This window comes from Canis lupus, chromosome 9 (assembly GCF_011100685.1).
Source record: "Canis lupus familiaris isolate Mischka breed German Shepherd chromosome 9, alternate assembly UU_Cfam_GSD_1.0, whole genome shotgun sequence".
In the NCBI taxonomy this organism is placed as follows: Eukaryota; Metazoa; Chordata; class Mammalia; order Carnivora; family Canidae; genus Canis; species Canis lupus.
Genome location: NC_049230.1, coordinates 38,334,969 through 38,352,345, shown reverse-complemented (window position 1 = coordinate 38,352,345; position 17,377 = coordinate 38,334,969). Strand labels below are relative to the sequence as shown.

The 17,377-nt window shown below is 43.9% G+C and overlaps 1 protein-coding gene, 1 long non-coding RNA gene and 1 other non-coding gene across 3 annotated transcripts; 1 reads left to right on the top strand and 2 right to left on the bottom strand.

Annotated features, from left to right (window-relative positions):
- Positions 1-19: 19 nt before the first annotated feature.
- ZNF830 (zinc finger protein 830) lies at positions 20-1,716 on the top strand. The gene has a single exon (XM_038548133.1). The coding sequence runs from the start codon at positions 67-69 to the stop codon at positions 1,186-1,188; it is 1,122 nt and encodes a 373-aa protein (XP_038404061.1). The 5' UTR covers positions 20-66; the 3' UTR covers positions 1,189-1,716.
- Positions 1,717-16,406: 14,690 nt separating this feature from the next.
- On the bottom strand, positions 16,407-17,361 carry LOC111097424. Its single transcript, XR_005364061.1, has 2 exons — positions 17,082-17,361; positions 16,407-16,569 (listed from the first exon to the last, which is right to left on the bottom strand). It is a non-coding gene; the product is annotated as an uncharacterized LOC111097424 (long non-coding RNA).
- On the bottom strand, positions 16,678-16,782 carry LOC119873471. The gene has a single exon (XR_005365063.1). It is a non-coding gene; the product is annotated as a U6 spliceosomal RNA (small nuclear RNA).
- Positions 17,362-17,377: the final 16 nt, after the last annotated feature.

The following is a 17,377-nucleotide window of genomic DNA, read 5'->3' as shown; positions in this document are numbered from 1 at the left end:
GCGGAAGTGACGTCGCCAGGCCTCGCCCGCACGGAAGCCGCAATCGCTTCGGGTCGGGGCGCCAAGATGGCGTCCTCCGCCTCCGCTCGCGCTCCCGCGGGGAAGCGAGTTGTGAATCAGGACGAACTGCGGCGGTTGATGAAGGAGAAGCAGCGTCTCAGCACCAACCGGAAACGGATAGAATCTCCATTTGCGAAGTACAACCGTTTGGGGCAGCTGAGTTGCGCCCTGTGTAATACGCCGGTGAAGAGCGAGCTCCTGTGGCAGACCCACGTTCTGGGAAAGCAGCACCGGGAGAAAGTGGCCGAGCTGAAAGGCGCGAGGGAAGCCACCCAGGGACCGTCCTCCAGCGCAGCGCCTCAGTCAGCCAAGAGGAAGGTGCCGGACGCCGATGGCCAAGATGCCAAAAGACTCAAGGCCTCCCCGCTGCCTCAGGTGCAACCCTCCACATCCGCTTTGCCCACCAACTTTGACAAAGCAGGGAAGGAATCCACCAGAGCGACCCTCAGTAAGGCTTCGGGACTCGGTTTACTCCCTGATTATGAGGATGAGGAGGAGGAGGAGGAGGAGGAAGAGGAAGAGGGAGGAGGAGGGAAAGGAGGGGACTCGAGCAAGCCGCCGCCCGACGCACAGGGCAAGGACCACTCGCTTTCCTCCCCGAGGGAGGCAACAAGTAGTATGCTGCCAAGCGGTTTCTCGGATACAAATCCCCCCAAGGCCCCCTTAATTCCCCATTCAGGGTCAATTGAAAAAGCAGAAATACACGAAAAAGTAGTGGAAAGGAGAGAAAACACAGCGGAAGCATTACCAGAAGGCTTTTTTGACGACCCTGAGATAGATGCAAGGGTACGAAAGGTTGACGCCCCAAAGGATCAAATGGACAAAGAGTGGGACGAATTTCAGAAGGCCATGAGACAAGTCAATACCATTTCCGAAGCCATAGTTGCTGAAGAGGATGAGGAGGGACGGTTGGACCGGCAAATTGGGGAGATCGATGAGCAGATAGAATGTTACCGTCGGGTGGAAAAGCTTCGGAATCGCCAGGATGAAATAAAAAATAAGCTTAAGGAGGTTCTGACTATAAAGGAACTGCAGAAAAAGGAAGAGGAGAATATTGACAGCGATGATGAGGGAGAACTACAAGATCTGCTGTCACAGGACTGGAGGGTAAAAGGGGCTTTGTTATAGGGTTTCAAGACCCAAGATTTTTACACCCTCTACAATGGTACGAAAAGTGCTGTTTCTGGGTATGATTACTGGTTCCTTCGTGCGTGGAGATTTGGTGACCTAACTGGGTTGTTGACATACAATGAGCCTGTGAAGATAGCACTTTTGAAAATTGGTGTAAAATATTTTTGAGGTGAGGTTGTTTTTGCAATTTTTGAGCTATTGTATACTAAAATGTCAACTTTTTTCACACGTTAAGTGAATAATTTTGCGTTGTCAAATCTGTAAGCTGTAAATATTGTACCTCGTTAAATATATATTTACTTAAGTAATTCTGTTTTGAAATTTATAAATAAATAGAAGCCAGGCTAACAGACAAGCTTTTAGATAAAAACCAAGTGTGGCATTTGGGATATATGTGTTTTTTCTTTTCTGATCCCCTAAATCAACTCAACTTCCTGCAGCAGGAGGGTTTTGTAGAAAGGTGGGGAAGAGGGTTTGTTTTTTGCTTTTAAGAATACTATTTATAAACACTATAAGTCATTCAGGGCAAATCAGTTCTCTGAGTATTGTTTCTGTTTCAAAAACATGCACTACGAGAACATGGGAAAATATATGACCAAACCTCCTTAACCCAATTGTTTCTCTTGATTAAACCAATGATTCTTGGATGTGATGTAGGTGCACATGAAGATCACCTGCCAAGCTATTGAAAAGGTGCCTATGAAGTACCTTGGAGCTTTTAAAAAATTCGTGTGCCCAGAACCTACCATTAAATATTCAGTAACTCTGTGGAGTGGGGCCCAGGTATCTGTATTAGTTCTGAAAGCATCCCAGGTTGTTCTAGTATATGCCAAAGTAGAAGGGTCATGTTTAGGTCGCCCTAAATCCAGAACCCATCTATATGTTTTCACGCTTTGTTTTTTTAAATACCGCTTTCCATAAGTTTATCATCTACTGTATAAAAGAAATACCACCTTTTAGGTTTCATCCAGTCTTAAATTTATTACATTTCATAGTTAAATAAGGGTTCAGAGTTGCTGTCCATTGTAGGGAGGATAAGTTTTTTCTCAAGGAGTAACAATAAGCTTGTTCCAGTCACTCACGAACTGTTGAAATCACTCCTTTTCCCTTTGGCAATAGAGATATTCAAGCGAAAAAGGAATTAGCAGTGTTCCAGAGGTAGAAATGCATATGGCATACTCAAATGAAAGTGTGTAGTAATGATGATAATAACTAAAACATAGCCTTTACCTTGGTTCTAAGTGGTTCTAGGTGTTTTACATAAACCAAATCTAGTTGCTCTAAAGCTCAGTTGTTGGGGGCCAGGGTGGCTCAGTCGATTAAGCATCTGCCTTCAGCTCAGATCATGATCCTGGGGTCCTGGGATCAAGCCCCACGTCGGGCTCCTTGCTTAGTGGGGAGCCTGTTTCTCCCACTCCCCCTGCTTGTGCTCTTTCTGTCAAATAAAATCTTTAAAAAAAAAGTTTAAAGCTCAGGTTTTATGAATACCAAGAGTTAAGGTATGAAAAAGCCTCACTTGGATGCTAGGTGAAGGAATTATTCCTGTCAGCAGTGTAGGAAAAATAGAAGTTTTTGAGCAAAAAATATTTGCAAAAACAATTACGGAAGATGATTTTAGTTGCAGTGTATAAAATGGAATGAATGTGGATAGGAAACGCTGTGAGACTACTTGGAAACAGATTTTAAAGGTAAAGTGAACAAGACAGTTACGGACTGAGAGTAAACAAAGTTGAAAAATTTCACAGGAAAGGCTAATATTTTAGTAGAGGTAGAAGAAAAACAGGAGGGATAAAGATGAAATTCACAGGCATGGGGGTTTTTAGTGTGGGTTCCTAAAAAAGTTATCTAACACTTAACTGAGCAAATTAACTGTCTTTGGCAGAAAGTCTTTCCTTGAGCTGTCAGCTGATTGGTAATAGCTTTGATTTGATAACAGCCTGCTTTCAATGTATAAACCCACAAGTACAATTTTCTATCATCCTTCAGTTTTATTTTAAAGATTTTGTTTATTCATGAGACACAGAGGCCAAGACATAGGCAGAGGGAGAAGCAGAGTCCTCGAAAGGAGCCCAATGTGGGACTCGATCCTCAGACCAGGATCATGCCCTGAGCCAAAGGCAGACACTCAACCACTGGGCCACCCAGACGTCCCCACTTTTATTATTTTAGAGTGAGAAAATACAAAGGTGAGTTTGATAGTAGGCCCTGTTCTACATTGGCTTAAGAAGCTAGGCTGATGATCTAGCAGAGCACCGCCCATTTAAAAATACGGGGCAAGCCACATATATATTTTCAATTTTCTAGAAGCCACATGAAAAAGTAAAAAGAAATATGAAATCAATTTTAATGTTGGGAGGCCTGGGTGGCTCAGCAGTTGAGCATCTGCCTTTAGCTCAGGGTGTGATCCTGAAGTTCCGGGAGTGAGTCCCACATCGGGCTTCTTGCTTGGAGCCTGCTTCTCCCTCTGGCTATGTCTCTGCCTCTCTCTCTCTGTCTCTCATGAATAAGTAAATAAAATCTTTTTTAAAAAATTAGTTTTAATGTATTTTATCTAATATACCCAGAATAGTCACTTTTGAATGTATAATCAATATTTTTTTAAAGATTTTTATTAATTTGGGCAGCCCTGGTGGCTCAGTGGTTTAGTGCCGCCTTCACCCCAGGGCCTGATCCTGGAGACCTGGGATCAAGTCCCACATCAGGCTACCTGCATGGAGCCTGCTTCTACGTCTGTCTATGTCTCTGCCTCTCTCTCTCTCTCTCTCTCTCTCTCTCTCTCGTCTCTCGTGAATAAATAAAATCTTTAAAAAAAAATAAAAAAATAAAAAAAAGATTTTTATTAATTTATTCATGAGAGAGAGAGAGAGGCAGAGACATAGGCAGAGGGAGAAGCAGGCTCCCTCTGGGGAGCCCAATGCAGGACTCAGTCCCAGAACTCCAGGATCACGACCAGAGCTGAAGGTAGACGCTCAACCACTGAGCCACCCAGGTGTCCCTATAATCAATATTTAAACATCATTAACGAAATATTTTACATTTTGCCGTTTCTAGATTTCTGAAATCTGGGTATATCTCTAACAGCACATCTCAGTTTGGACTGGCTGCATTTCACGTACTAGCCATATGTGACTAACAGTAAAGGACAGCACAGACAACGAGAAAGTTGTGCAGGTGGAAAAATAAAACATGCACAGGAGGGAGTGAGCAGACCAATTTAGAGGGGAATGTTCTTTCCTGATAACAGTGGACGTTACTATTAGGTAGATTATGGGATGCCTGGGTGGCTCAGCAGTTGAGCATCTGCCTTCCGCTCAGGGCGTGATCCCAGGGTCCCAGGATTGAGTCCTGCATCGTGCTTCCTGCATAGAGCCTGCTTCTCCCTCTGCCTGTGTCTCTGCCTCTCTCTCTCTGTCTCTCATGAGTAAATAAAATCTTTAAAAAAAAAGAAGGTAGATTATGAACCGTTGTTTAAGGTCTTGAATGCCATGCTCTAAGTAGTTGGAGTTTTCTATAAGTTAACAATTGAGTATCCTTGAAGTTGTTGAGTTCATTATAACACAGAAAGCTTAAGGAATGCCAGGTATATGTTACTATACAAATAAACAGCACTGGGCTTTTAGGAGAGAGAGAAAGCTCTGTTCCCAATACTCTGTATCCGGGAGAATGAGTGGGGGACCCTGAACAAAATGAAGGAAATCCTTGTTGGATCTTTGATCAATGTAAACAGCTACCAGGGTTAGTGGATCCTTCCTGATTCTCCACACATTGGAGACTCCTTCATACCTCTCTGAGCTGGGTCAAATAGGTTTTGGGATTAGACTGTGAATCCACTAATGTTCCCAAATTATAAGACTTAGTCCCAAGATTTCTTCCAGTCACTGTTCTCTTTTTAGAGAACCCCCCTCATTTAGCCAACAATATGTTAGAGTTACTGTGAATGAAACAAAGGTAATTCTCTCACCAATTCACTTACCAATTCAGTGTAGTTCCCCTAACTGGAGAGGAAAAAAATGCCGATCTAACTAGCCTTCAAATGTAAATTTGCTCAGTGGCTTACAACTTACAAAATGCTTTCACATTTGTATTTTCTTTATTGATGTATTTGTATTTCTTTATTGATGAAAGTAATAAGTACTTTTTACACACCAGGAAACTAAGAGGCTCCGGAATTAAAATTCCAGGAGAAAAATCAATTTACGCCTAAAACCTTTACTAGTAACAATCACCAGATTGGAGCTATAAGAACAGGGGAATTGGCAAGAGAAAACATGACACAGGTTCAAGTTCCCACTCTACTTTTTTTTCTTTAATAAGCATTTATTGAGTATATATGATACAATAGGGTTTTTTCTTTTTTTCAACTTTATTTTTTTTTTCACTTATATTCAATTTGCCAACATATAGTATAAACCACCCTACATTTTAATGGTTAGTGATCTTGGGCAAGTCACATCTCTAAACCGTACTGCACTCTACTATCAAACAATGATACCTCACAGGCCAAATGACACATGCATGTGAAGAGGGTTTATAAACAAGTGCAATACAAGTATGTCTACTACAGATGGTCCCCCACTTACTATGGTTGTACTTCACGTTTTTTCGACTTTACAATGGTGGGAAAGTGACACACATTCGGCAGAAACTGTACTTCAAATTTTGAATTCTGAATTTGAATCTTTTCCTGGGCTAGTAGTAAGCGGTTTGATCGCTTCTCGGCCTTTTGGCTAAGATCAAGTGTAGTAAGCGGTTTGACATTCTCGGAATGCTGGGCAGCAGCAATGAGCCACAGCTCCTAGTCAGCAACGTGATCACAGGTTAAAACAATCGATACACTGACAGCCATTCTGTACCCACACAACTATTCTTTGAATGAAATATTCAATGGATTATATGGGATATTCAACACTTTATTATTTTTTTTAAGATTTTATTTATTCATGAGAGAGAGAGAGCGAGAGAGAGAGGCAGAGACACGGGCAGAGGGAGAAGCAGGCTCCGTGCAGGGAGCCCGATGCAGGACTCCATCCCAGGACCCCAGGATCACGCCCTGGGCTGAAGGCAGGCGCTAAACCGCTGAGCCACCCAGGGATCCCCTCAATACTTTATTATTATGAAATAGGCTTTAAGTTAGATGTTGCCCAACTGTAAGTAATGTAAGTGTTCAAGAGCACATTTAAGGTAGGCTAGACTAAACTATAATGTTTTCATCTTATGATGGATTTATTGAGACTTACTGCAGGGTTACATCCCAATATGCCCATCATATGTTGAGAAAGATGGCCTAGTCTTCCCCTGCCACATGCTAACTTGATTTTAGTCTAACATAAAGCCCCTAATTTCCTCTTTGTGATTGAGTTAAGTAGAGCAGGTGATTTTCTTGAGATTTCTTTTACCTCCAAATTTTTAATTTTGCCATGAGACAAGTGGTATCTCACCTTTTAAACATTTTTAAAGTCATCCAATGGACTATCTGGAGATATATGGCTAAAGTGTTGCCGCTTTTATTATTTGCCCAGCATAGTCCCCATTTATCTTGGTGTGATTATGAACAGTACTCACCTTCCCTTTCAACACTCCTTTTCTGGAGGTATAGATACCCACCTAGAATTTTTATAGGAAGAAAAATCACTTACTAATGAACATAGAATCAAGGTCTTAATGGAAATAGTATGTTTCCTGTTAATGATGTACTAATTGGCTGGCTACTTAGCTGGATATTTGTGTAGGGGGAATTGAGTAAGTATATGGGTAGGAATAGTGGCTAGATAATTTTTTTTTTTTAATTTACTTATTCATGAGAGATGGAGAGAGAGGCAGAGACCTAGGCAGAGTGAGAAGCAAGCTCCATGAAAGGGGCCCACTGAGGGACTTGATCCTGGGACTCTGGGATCATGCCCTGAGCTAAAGGCAGACGATTAACCGCTGAGCCACCCAGGCATCCCTACATAGATAATTTTTTATTGCTTTTTAATACTAACAGTCTAGTAGTTTGTATAATATCAATAATTACTTGAGAAGCTTTACATTTGAACAGGAAGAAAATCCCAAAACTCTGCAGTCTATTTTCCTTTTTTATTTATTTTTTTTATTTATTTTTTTTTATTTTCTTTTTTTTTATGCATTCTATTTCCTATCTATAGTTCCTTTCTCAGTGATCTCATCCATTCTTGTGGGTTTAAATATCACCTATATACTGGTGACTCCCAATTTATATCCCTAGCCTTGACCCTTCTCCTAAGAGTCATCCTTCATTCCCCTTTATTCCCCCAAATCTAATGCATTGGCCAGAGTCCTGGCAGCTCTCCCTCTAAAATATGATATGCCCAGAATCTGTCTACTACTTTCTGTCTCCACTGGTCCAAGCCACCATCTCTTGCATTAGTGTTACCTGTTCCCTCACACACACTCTAGCCACGATCAGTTATCAACAAGAGTGATCTTTTAAAAATTTAGATCAAGTCACTGTCACTAAAAACTGTTCATCAGAAATAAAAAATAAAAAATAAAATTAAAAAAAAAATGTTCATCATATGCTTCCATTACACTTGGGAGAAAAAAAAATCCAGGCCCTTATTAAGCTCACATGATGCTCAGCATTTGCTGGTTCAAATGTCTACTACTTATGAACTAATAACCGACCACAAATCCCACTAAAGTGGGGTGGAAAGGGCAGGAGAGCATAGCTGCTCTATGTTGAAATCAACTGTCATCATTCAATAGTGGGTTGGCATAGCCAAGTGTCCTTAATTATCAAGAGGAATGGTAAGTCAAGACTGGTTTTCATTTTTAGTGAAATCTCAAAAACACCTTGTGTGTTGAATGTGATCCTTAGCCTCCCCTCCATTCCCCCACCCCACCCCACCCCTCCACCCCCTGCTGCAACCTGTCTTCTAACTCCATCTGCTACCCTCTCCCCTTTATTCTCCACATCCCAGTTCTCACTGGTTAACTTTCTGTTCCTTAGATATGCCATGTTAAGACCTGCACCTTGCAGTTCCCTCTTCTCAGAACCCGACCTCAAACAGCATGTCAATCATCATTCGGTTCTCAGCCCTAATGTTTCTTTCTCAGATGACATAAATAGCTATCCCCCACCACCTCTTGTCACTCTGTCACATGATTCTGTGAATTCATTACACTTACCACTATCTTGAATTAGAGTGTTTATTTGCACATGAATTATGTCTCTCGGGATCCCTGGGTGGCGCAGCGGTTTGGCGCCTGCCTTTGGCCCAGGGCGTGATCCTGAAGACCTGGGATCGGGTCCCATGTCGGGCTCCTGGTGCATGGAGCCTGCTTCTCCCTCTGCCTGTGTCTCTGCCCCTCTCTCTCTCTCTCTCTGTGACTATCATTAATTAATTTTAATTAATTAATTAAAAAAAAGAATTATGTCTCTCCCCCACCAGAATGTAAACTCCACAAGGGCAGAGGGCTTGTCTGTCTTGCCCACTACCTAAAATAATGCCAAGCAATAATAGAGCTCAATAACTAACTACTGAATGAATAATATCCACACAGCAGGAAGTTGCTTGGAAAACTGGTAAAAAAGACCAAGCTAAAAAATAAAAAAATAAAAAAAAGACCAAGCTAACTCATGGAAGTTGGAACCAGAACAAAAGTCAGTTCAGCAGCTTAAAGGGCTGAGAAATCTTTTCCTATCTTGGGTCTCTCCTTTCTCTGGCACCTGAAGCTCTTACCTGTTCTGCAGGTAAGGAGGTATCCATAACAGCCTCTGGAGTGCAATGGGCCACCTCCATATTTAGCAGCTAATGAGAATTCCTCATGGCACCAAACAAACAAAAGGGATGGCCATATGTTAGTGGGAGCAAGTGGGCAGCCCTGATTGCCTAGAGGCCTCTGGAGTGGAGAGAAGGAGGAATAAAGTGATTCTTAGCAGCAAGATCAGAGTCAGCAAGGACACATTGCTTCCCAGCTGCTCTCACAGCCCTCCGTCCTCTTCTCTGCCACCATCATTTCATTTGGCTCCCTCCTCCTGTCACTTGGCAGTCAAAGCTATTTCAGAGTGAGTCTGCACTCAGCCATCCTTCATTGAAATCACTCCCAGTCTCTCAGAGGAGGAAAGGAGTTCCATCTGGCTGTACTTCCATTTTGCTAACAGCATTTGGCCAGCTTCTCGCGCACTTGGGAGCCAGCGGTCACCTTTAGGGGAGTTCGGGAGGACCACACTGATTGGGTGGTTGATGGTGGTGGTTATTGCTGTTTTCATTGTGTGTGTGTGTGTTTGTTTGCTTGCTGTTCTGCCAAATGTGGTTATAAGAGAGTGTCAACCAAGCCAGATTGTCAGGTTATTATTAATAATAGCTACCACTTACTGGATTCCTACCATGTATCTGGCACTGTGCTAGGGTTTGACATACTCTGCCGCTAATCCTCAAAACAACATAATATCTTCATTTACAAACGAGGAAACTGATGCTCAGAAATGAAGGAGCTGCACATCAGTTTTCAAGGCTCAACACCCCCCAGAGGTAAAACGCTCTTATAGACACCATCTAATGACTTGTCCAAGGTCATTCAGCAACAGCTACCATAAGACTAGGATGCAACTTGATTCCTGGTCCCCTATTCTATTATTTAACAGTGAAATGTGGAAAGTGGAAGAGGATCCCCCAAAATAACAGAAATTAAGATTAGGGAGGTTTATTTTATTTTATTTTTATTTATTTATTTATTTTTTATTTATGATAGTCACAGAGAGAGAGAGAGAGAGAGAGAGAGAGAGAGAGATAGGCAGAAGGAGAAGCAGGCTCCATGCACCGGGAGCCCGATGTGGGATTCGATCCCGGGTCTCCCGGATCACGCCCTGGGCCAAAGGCAGGCGCCAAACCGCTGCGCCACCCAGGGATCCCGATTAGGGAGGTTTATGATCAATGTTCAGGGACCTTGGTGCTGTTCAGAGACCTTGGCTGGGCCGAAAGCTGTGTTTTCTTCAGAAATTTGTTAACAGACTCTGTCCACAGTGCCCCACCTTCCTCTATTTCACCAGCAATCAATTAGATTACTTAGTGGTCTCTGATGGGAGCAAGAATGACTTCAGTTCCCAGACACTGCAACTGGGAGACAATCGTTAGACTGGGCCATGTGGTCCACCACTCTTTACTCGACCTTGAGTAAGTTACCTCACCCTTGTTTCCTCCAATGCAGGTAGAGTTAGAGTTTCTACCTCTTAGAATTACTGACAGGATTAAATGAATTCAATGCATGTAAGTGTTTTTAGTACAAGCAAATAATATTATTGAATAAATGACTGTGACTAAAGACAAGACCCTTACATTCAAGAAACCTACAAGCCGGTTGTATTGTAAGTGGTATAAGAAATTAAGCAGGACCCAATTATTTACTAAACTACTGATAGAGGCAGCAGCAAGAGAGCTAATCAAAAGTCTGTAGTCTGACTTTTCCCATTCACCAGTTATCTATTGCATCGGTTTGTTCCCCAAGCCTTAGTCTTATCATCTGTAGTATTATGCTATCTGGGTACTCCCTAACACCCCCCCACCTCTATCACTTCGGTATTGTAATTTATAATAAGAAATATGTATTTTGGGGTGCCTGGGTGGCTCAGTCAGTTAAGCATCTGCCTTCGGCTCAAGTCATGATCTCAGGGTCCTGGGATTGACCCCTGCATCATCTCATTGGGCTCCCTGCTCAGTGGGGAGTCTGCTTCTCCCTCTCCCTCTGTGATCTCTCTTTCACACTCTCTCAAATAAATAAAATCTTAAATACACACACATATTAACTTTGTCCCCATTTCTTTCTTTCTTTTTTTAAAATTTTATTTATTTATTCATTAGAGAGAGAGAGAGAGAGAGAGAGAGAGAGAGGCGGAGACACAGGCAGAGGGAGAAACAGGCTCCATGCAGGGAGCCCAATGTGGGACTCGATCCAGGGACTTCAGGATCACACCCTGGGTCAAAGGCAGGCGCTAAACTGCTGAGCCACCCAGGGATCCCCCTTGTCCCCATTTCTGGAAGAGATGTAAAATCCTTGGAATTTCCTAGGGGCTCCTGTTGTGCCCAAGATTGCGAATCCGAGAAACCACCGAGGAGCCGACACCAATGCAAGCGCACGAGGGTTTATTTACAAGCTCGAGCTCGGGTCCAAGTGTGCCCGACACAGCGGAGCTGGGACTTGGACCTCGAAGTGGGTTACAGCTGGGTTTTTTATAGGCTGGTCTAGGGGATTTTCAGAAGGGGTGGAAGAATTTCTCCAAGTTCTGTTTACATTCTGATGTGGGGCTTTCAAGGGCATTGAGCTCTGTTCTCATTCTAATGAGACTTTCTACCATGGGCGTGGGCTCTGTTGTTTTTCTGATATGGGATTCTCTGCTGAGGGCAATTCTGAGCTCTGTTGTCTTTCTGATATGGGATTACCTGCCGAGGACATTGAGGATATTCTGCAGTTTTTCCCATAAAGTTCAGCTCTTATTCACAGGGGCCTACGATGGCTGTACTTGTGCTAATGCTAAACATTAGGTGGGATGGCCTTGATTTTTCTCAGCCTCCACAGGTGGCACAAGTCAATTAAGCTCTTGGTTTCAGCTCGAGTCTTGGGGTGGTGGGATTGAGCCCTGCATCAGGCTCCACACTCAGCCTGGAGTCCGCTTGTTCCTTTCCCTCCATACCCACTCCCACCCCCGTGCTTGCTCTCAAATAAATAGATAAAATCTTTTTAAATAAATAAATAAATTAAAATAAAAAGGTAAAATCCTTGGAATTTCCTGAGTAGAGAGGTGAGAGTCCTAAAGGTGGCTTTTGTTACTCAAAACAATCCCAAACACCTCAGAGTTTATGTTAATGAGGTGCCTTCTAGGAAGCCCTAAGGGTTCGAGCTGGTTGCCAGGGGAACCAACCTTGGGATTAGGGTTAGAACTTTCAGCACCCCTCCCCACCTCTGGGAAGGGAGGGGGCTACAGATTCAGTTTAATCACCAATGGCCAATGATTTGACCAATTATGTCTGTATGAGGAAACCTCTACAAAATCCAAAAAGGATGGGGTTTGAGAGCTTCACGGTTGGTGAACATGTTGGTGAGCAGGAACATGGAGGTGCTGGGAGGGTGCCATATCCAGAAAGTGCAAGGAAGCTCTGCACCCCTTCCCACATACCTTCCGCCTATGCATCTCTTCTGTCTGTTCCTGAGTTACATCTTTTTATAACAAACAAGTAATCCAATAAATAAAGTGTTTTCCTGAGTTCTGTGAGCTTTTCTACCACATTTATCAAACCCGAGGAGGGGGCTTTGGGAAGCTCTGATTTAGAGCTGGGCAGTCAGAAGCACAGGTGACAGACACCCTGGACTAGGGATTGGCATCTGAAGTGGGGTAGGCGGCAGTCTTGTGGGACTGCACCCTTAACCAAAACACTTTCATTGAAAGTGTTGAAAACCCACACATCTGGTGTTAGAAGTTTAGCTTTCAGAGAGCCCCATCTATAATATGATTGGAAACCATTGAGTTTTTTCCTTTACCATCACCAAGACCAAAACAAGCTGAAGGCAGGAGAGGGAGAGCACAGTGGGCTGCATAGTCAAGAATATTCAAGAGGAGGGCACGGCGGAAGCTCCCAGAGAATGGGCACCTGGGTGGCTTAGTCATTTAGGCATCTGCCTTTGGCTCAGGTCACGGTCTCAGGGTCCTGGAATGGAGCCCCATGTCCAGGCTCGTCGCTTAACGAGAGTCAACTTCTCCCTCTGCCTCTGTCCCTCCTCATGCTCATTCGCTCTCTCAAACAAATAAAATCTTAAAAAAAAAAAAAAAAAAAAAAAAAGCGGGGGTGGGGGGAGGAGGGAGCTCCCAGAGAAGGAGAGAAGAGGGTAGGAGCTCTCCTGACATAAAGGAAATGGCATGTGAGGTACAAGAGAGGAAGGAAGCATTCAACCTGGTTTTCAACCTCTGCTGCCATACCAAAGCTGGAAAACCAACTGGCATCAATACTACCTCTCTGCCAGCCTAGAGTCCAGTGGAGGAGACAGAACTTAAATTTGCTTCCCAAATAGGCTCATCTCTTTGTAAAATAAATTTTCCCTTTGAAAATTATTAACTTGCCACCTAAAAGACCTGACCACCAGGACTTATTACTAGAAAACACAACCCAGAAGCTTAGGGAAGATGGTAGCAACTTTGAGTCTCCCTCACTTGGTATCTGTGAGCTCAATCCCTGGGTTGAGGGTCCCAAGCCCTGCCCCTGCCTCTGGGTGATGTTCAGCTATTCCCAGAGGTACACTTGACACCTCTCCTCTTTGTCCTCTCTCAATCTGGCAGCTGCAGCACAAAGATATCCAAGGAGAGGCCAAGAAATTCCACTGCTTAGGAACCTACATGCATCGCCTTTATTGAAAATAAAGAGCCATGAGCTGATTTGAAATATTACATCTTCCTACAGCTGTTCCCTTTTAAATATTTATCCTGGCAAACACCATCACCGTTTTTTACAACTTATTTTAATTGTGTGACTATTAAGCAAACCAAACCGTAAAATTGGCTCTCAGTGCTGAGATTTATGTGATTCATAGACCAGAGCTTATTAAAAAGGGAATCCACTGAGTGCAAACTAGCCTCACGAGTGCCCCACACCGTCTCCAGGAAGGTGTGAAGCCTTTTCCCTATTCCTGCCTGTGGCTGCCAAGCTTTCACAGTGATGAGCAGCATGAAAAATGAACAGAATCTACCCATTTCCCTCTGTTTTTTTTTTTTTTTTCTTCTTCTTAACAATCCTCAGGAGCTTAAATTGGAAGTCAGGGATGCTACAGTCTTACAGCGGGTGGCAGAAGCTCTCTCACAGCAGAATCAGTGCCCTGGAGGATTAGGTAGCATCAAGGTCTGAGAGGAGGACTTAATCATAGGACTTCGAGTAACTAGGAATAGGTAGGTAGTGGGTATCCTGTGCATTTGCCACCAAGGTCATTGTTGGCTTGAATCATGAAATTGCTGTATGCCCTGCTCTGTTCTGAGGGCTTTATGCTTAGAATGACAAGTTAGGTAGTTTTGTCATCCACTTGAGGAAGTAAGTGTCCGACTCCTAATTGTGGCTCAAGTCCGGATCTCAAGGGTCCTGTGATTAGGACCTGTGACAGGCTCCGGGCTCAGCACGGAGACTGCCTGGGACTCTCTCTCTCCCTCTGCACTTCCCCTGCTCATACGCTTGCTCTCTCTCTAAAATAAATAAAATCTTAAAAAAAAAAAAAAAAGACTTCAATTAAAGCATGCCCTCGAAAAATGCACTTACAAATATTTACATGAATACTTACTCTTTCACTGTTTACCACCCAAGCTGCCCTCATTTTCCTCTATATTTTTACAGTAGCCAACTGACTGCCTCCCAGTTTCTCTACACAGCAGCCAGACTGATGGCAATCCTGTTAAAACTGAAGTCAGATAGTGTTACTTCTCTGCTCAATACAATCCACCAGCTTCCTATTTACCTGCCACAAATGGCAACAACTCTAATGTGTTTACAAGGCGCTCTAGGGTCTGTCTCCAGATCCCCTGCTGACCTGGGCTCCAGTTCTTCTCAACCTTAACTCCTGCTGCTGTAAGCACAGCCATCTCCTTGCTGATCTCATTACATGACTTAGCCTGGCCTCGGCCCTTACTTGCGGTTCCCCGTAGCCTAGAACACCACGCAGCTCTCATTCTGTTGTCTTTACTCCAATGTCATTTCGTGGCAGAGACCTTCCTGAACACTGTGTTTAAAAACGCAACCCCCCCACCTCCACCCTGCCTGGCATCTCCTATCCTCCTCCTCTGCACTTTTTCTCCACAGCACTCATCATCAGTGCACATACTATGCATTTTATTTACGGTTTATTATCTATCTCCCACACTAACCTCTGAGCTCCTTGAGGAGAGATTTGTTTTTGTTTTTTTAAAGATTTTATTTATTTATTCATGAGAGACACAGAGAAAGAGAGAGAGGCAGAGACACAGGCAGAGGGAGAAACAGGCTCCATGCAGGGAGCCTGATGTGGGACTCGATCCTGGGAACCCAGGATCATGCCCTGGGTCCAAGGCAGGTGCTAAACCGCTGAGCCACCCAGGGATCCCCTTGAGGAGATATTTGTGTCTGTTTCATTACTGTATTCCACTTCCTGGAATAGTGCCTCACAGAGAGTAGGCATTCAATAATTGCCTGATTGAGGGGTGCCTGAGTGGCTCAGTCGGTTAAGGGTCTGCCTTCGGCTCAGGTCATGATCCCAGGGTCCTAGGATGGAGCCCTGCATTGGGACTCCTGCTCAGCTGAGAGCTGATTCTCCCTCTCCTGCTGCTCCCCATGCTTGTGATCTCTTTCCCTCTCTGTCAAATAAATAAATAAAATCTTAAAAAAAAATAATTGCGTGATTGATTCAACTCTGCAGGGGTATGAATGTATCCAGGATGGGGAGTAGAAGGGAATGAACATTTGCTGAAATACCTCCAAGTGCCAGCCAAGCAGTTTGCAAGTTAGTATCAGTCATATCATTTAACTGTCACACACAATCCTAGAAGGTATTTTTATCCCCAGTTCACCATGAAAACTGAAGCCCAGAGAAGTTAAGAAAATAGACAAAGGTTACAACAGCCAGTAGTGGAAGAGAATTCAAACCTGAATCAGTGCCCACCACACATTACTTCATTCTCCTTCTCTGAGGAAATGCAACTGCCAGCATTCACACCTAGTTCCATTTTACACTGAGAGGTGGGGGACTGGGGAGTGCGGGTGAATCAAAGAGATTTGGGGGTTCCTTGGAGCTGTCATCAAGCAAAACAAACATTAAAAGCCTGAGTCTTATTGCACATTAACATCAAACACTGTCAAAGATACAATGTAATAAACATCCTTCTAGGGAGCTGATCACTTTCATTCCAGTCACTCAGGGGTTTATTTATAAATATTTGCTGAGTGCCTACTAAGTGTCTAGTATTACCCTAGACATTGAGGATAAAGAGATGCATAAGGCACAGATGTCACCCTCCACAAACATTTGAAGTCCAGGGCAGTGCTTTCCGATGTACGTATCAATATGAGCTGAGGACGCAGTTTTACATTTTCTGGGCACCACCACATTTTCAAAAGAGTAAAAACAGTTGAAATTAATTTTAATATATTTTTATTCAGCCCAACATATCTAAAATAATACTTTAACATGTGAATCAACACGAATACATATATATATTTTTTAACATATATATCATTGATGAGTTATCTTACAGGTTTTTTTTTTTTTTTTTTTTTTGCTTGGCAACCCGTCTTTGAAATCAGTGTGCATTTTACAACTTACAGTTCATCTCGATTTGGACTAGCCACATTTCAAGAGGTCGGGAGCCACATGTGGGTAGCAATGACAGCACTCAACATCACCACGGAAGTTCAAGGCCTACACAGCCTAAGGGTTTGACTTGCATATACCAGGAAACGATTGCCACAGGAAGTTTACTTAGCATACACCATCTCATATAGATGCAATTTTTAAAGAATCTTCCTGAACAGTATGGAACTCTTCACGAATGTGTGGGGCATCCTTGCACAGGGGCCCCGCTAACCTTCGCCGTATGCTCCAACTTTGTATATACGCTGTCTCGGCAAGTACCAAGAACCTTCTAATGTCTTCCCTTGCCTCAGTCTCTCCCCTTCCCAGCCTCAAAAGTAGTTAGGATGATTCCACGAGGCCCTTGGTGGCTCTCCATCCCCTACGTTACAAAAGCCGAGCTCTTTTTCGCATAGCATAGAATTCTCTGCAGAATCCGACTGTGGCTTAACCCTCTAACGACGCCCGGCGGCGCGCAGTTCCTGCCCCCACCCCGCCCCCACCCCGCCCCCAAGTCACTCAGGTTCTGAGCCGGCTAGTCCTTGGTAAAAACAGCCATCCTGATCCCCCCAAAAACTGACCTGAGGTGAAGGGCAGTAAGTGCACTTAAGCAATACAAGGTATTTCCTCTCGCCATCACTGCTCCACACTCTAGGTCTCTGTCTATATACCTGGCGCCTCTTTTCACCGGTGTACCGTGCGGGACACACGGCCGAACACAGGGAAACAGGTGGAAGGAGGAGGCCCCCGCCTGCCCCAGCCTCATCACGACGCGCTCCCTGGACCGTTCTCTCTAAGGACTCCGCTCAGGCCGGGCCGGGCCGAGCCCGCAGCGCCCCCAGCTGCCTCCCGCGCCGCCGCCGCCGCCGCCGCCGCC

Excerpts from the sequence above, each read along its gene's own strand:
- ZNF830 (XM_038548133.1), top strand. The coding sequence starts at position 67 with ATGGCGTCCTCCGCCTCCGCTCGCGCTCCCGCGGGGAAGCGAGTTGTG.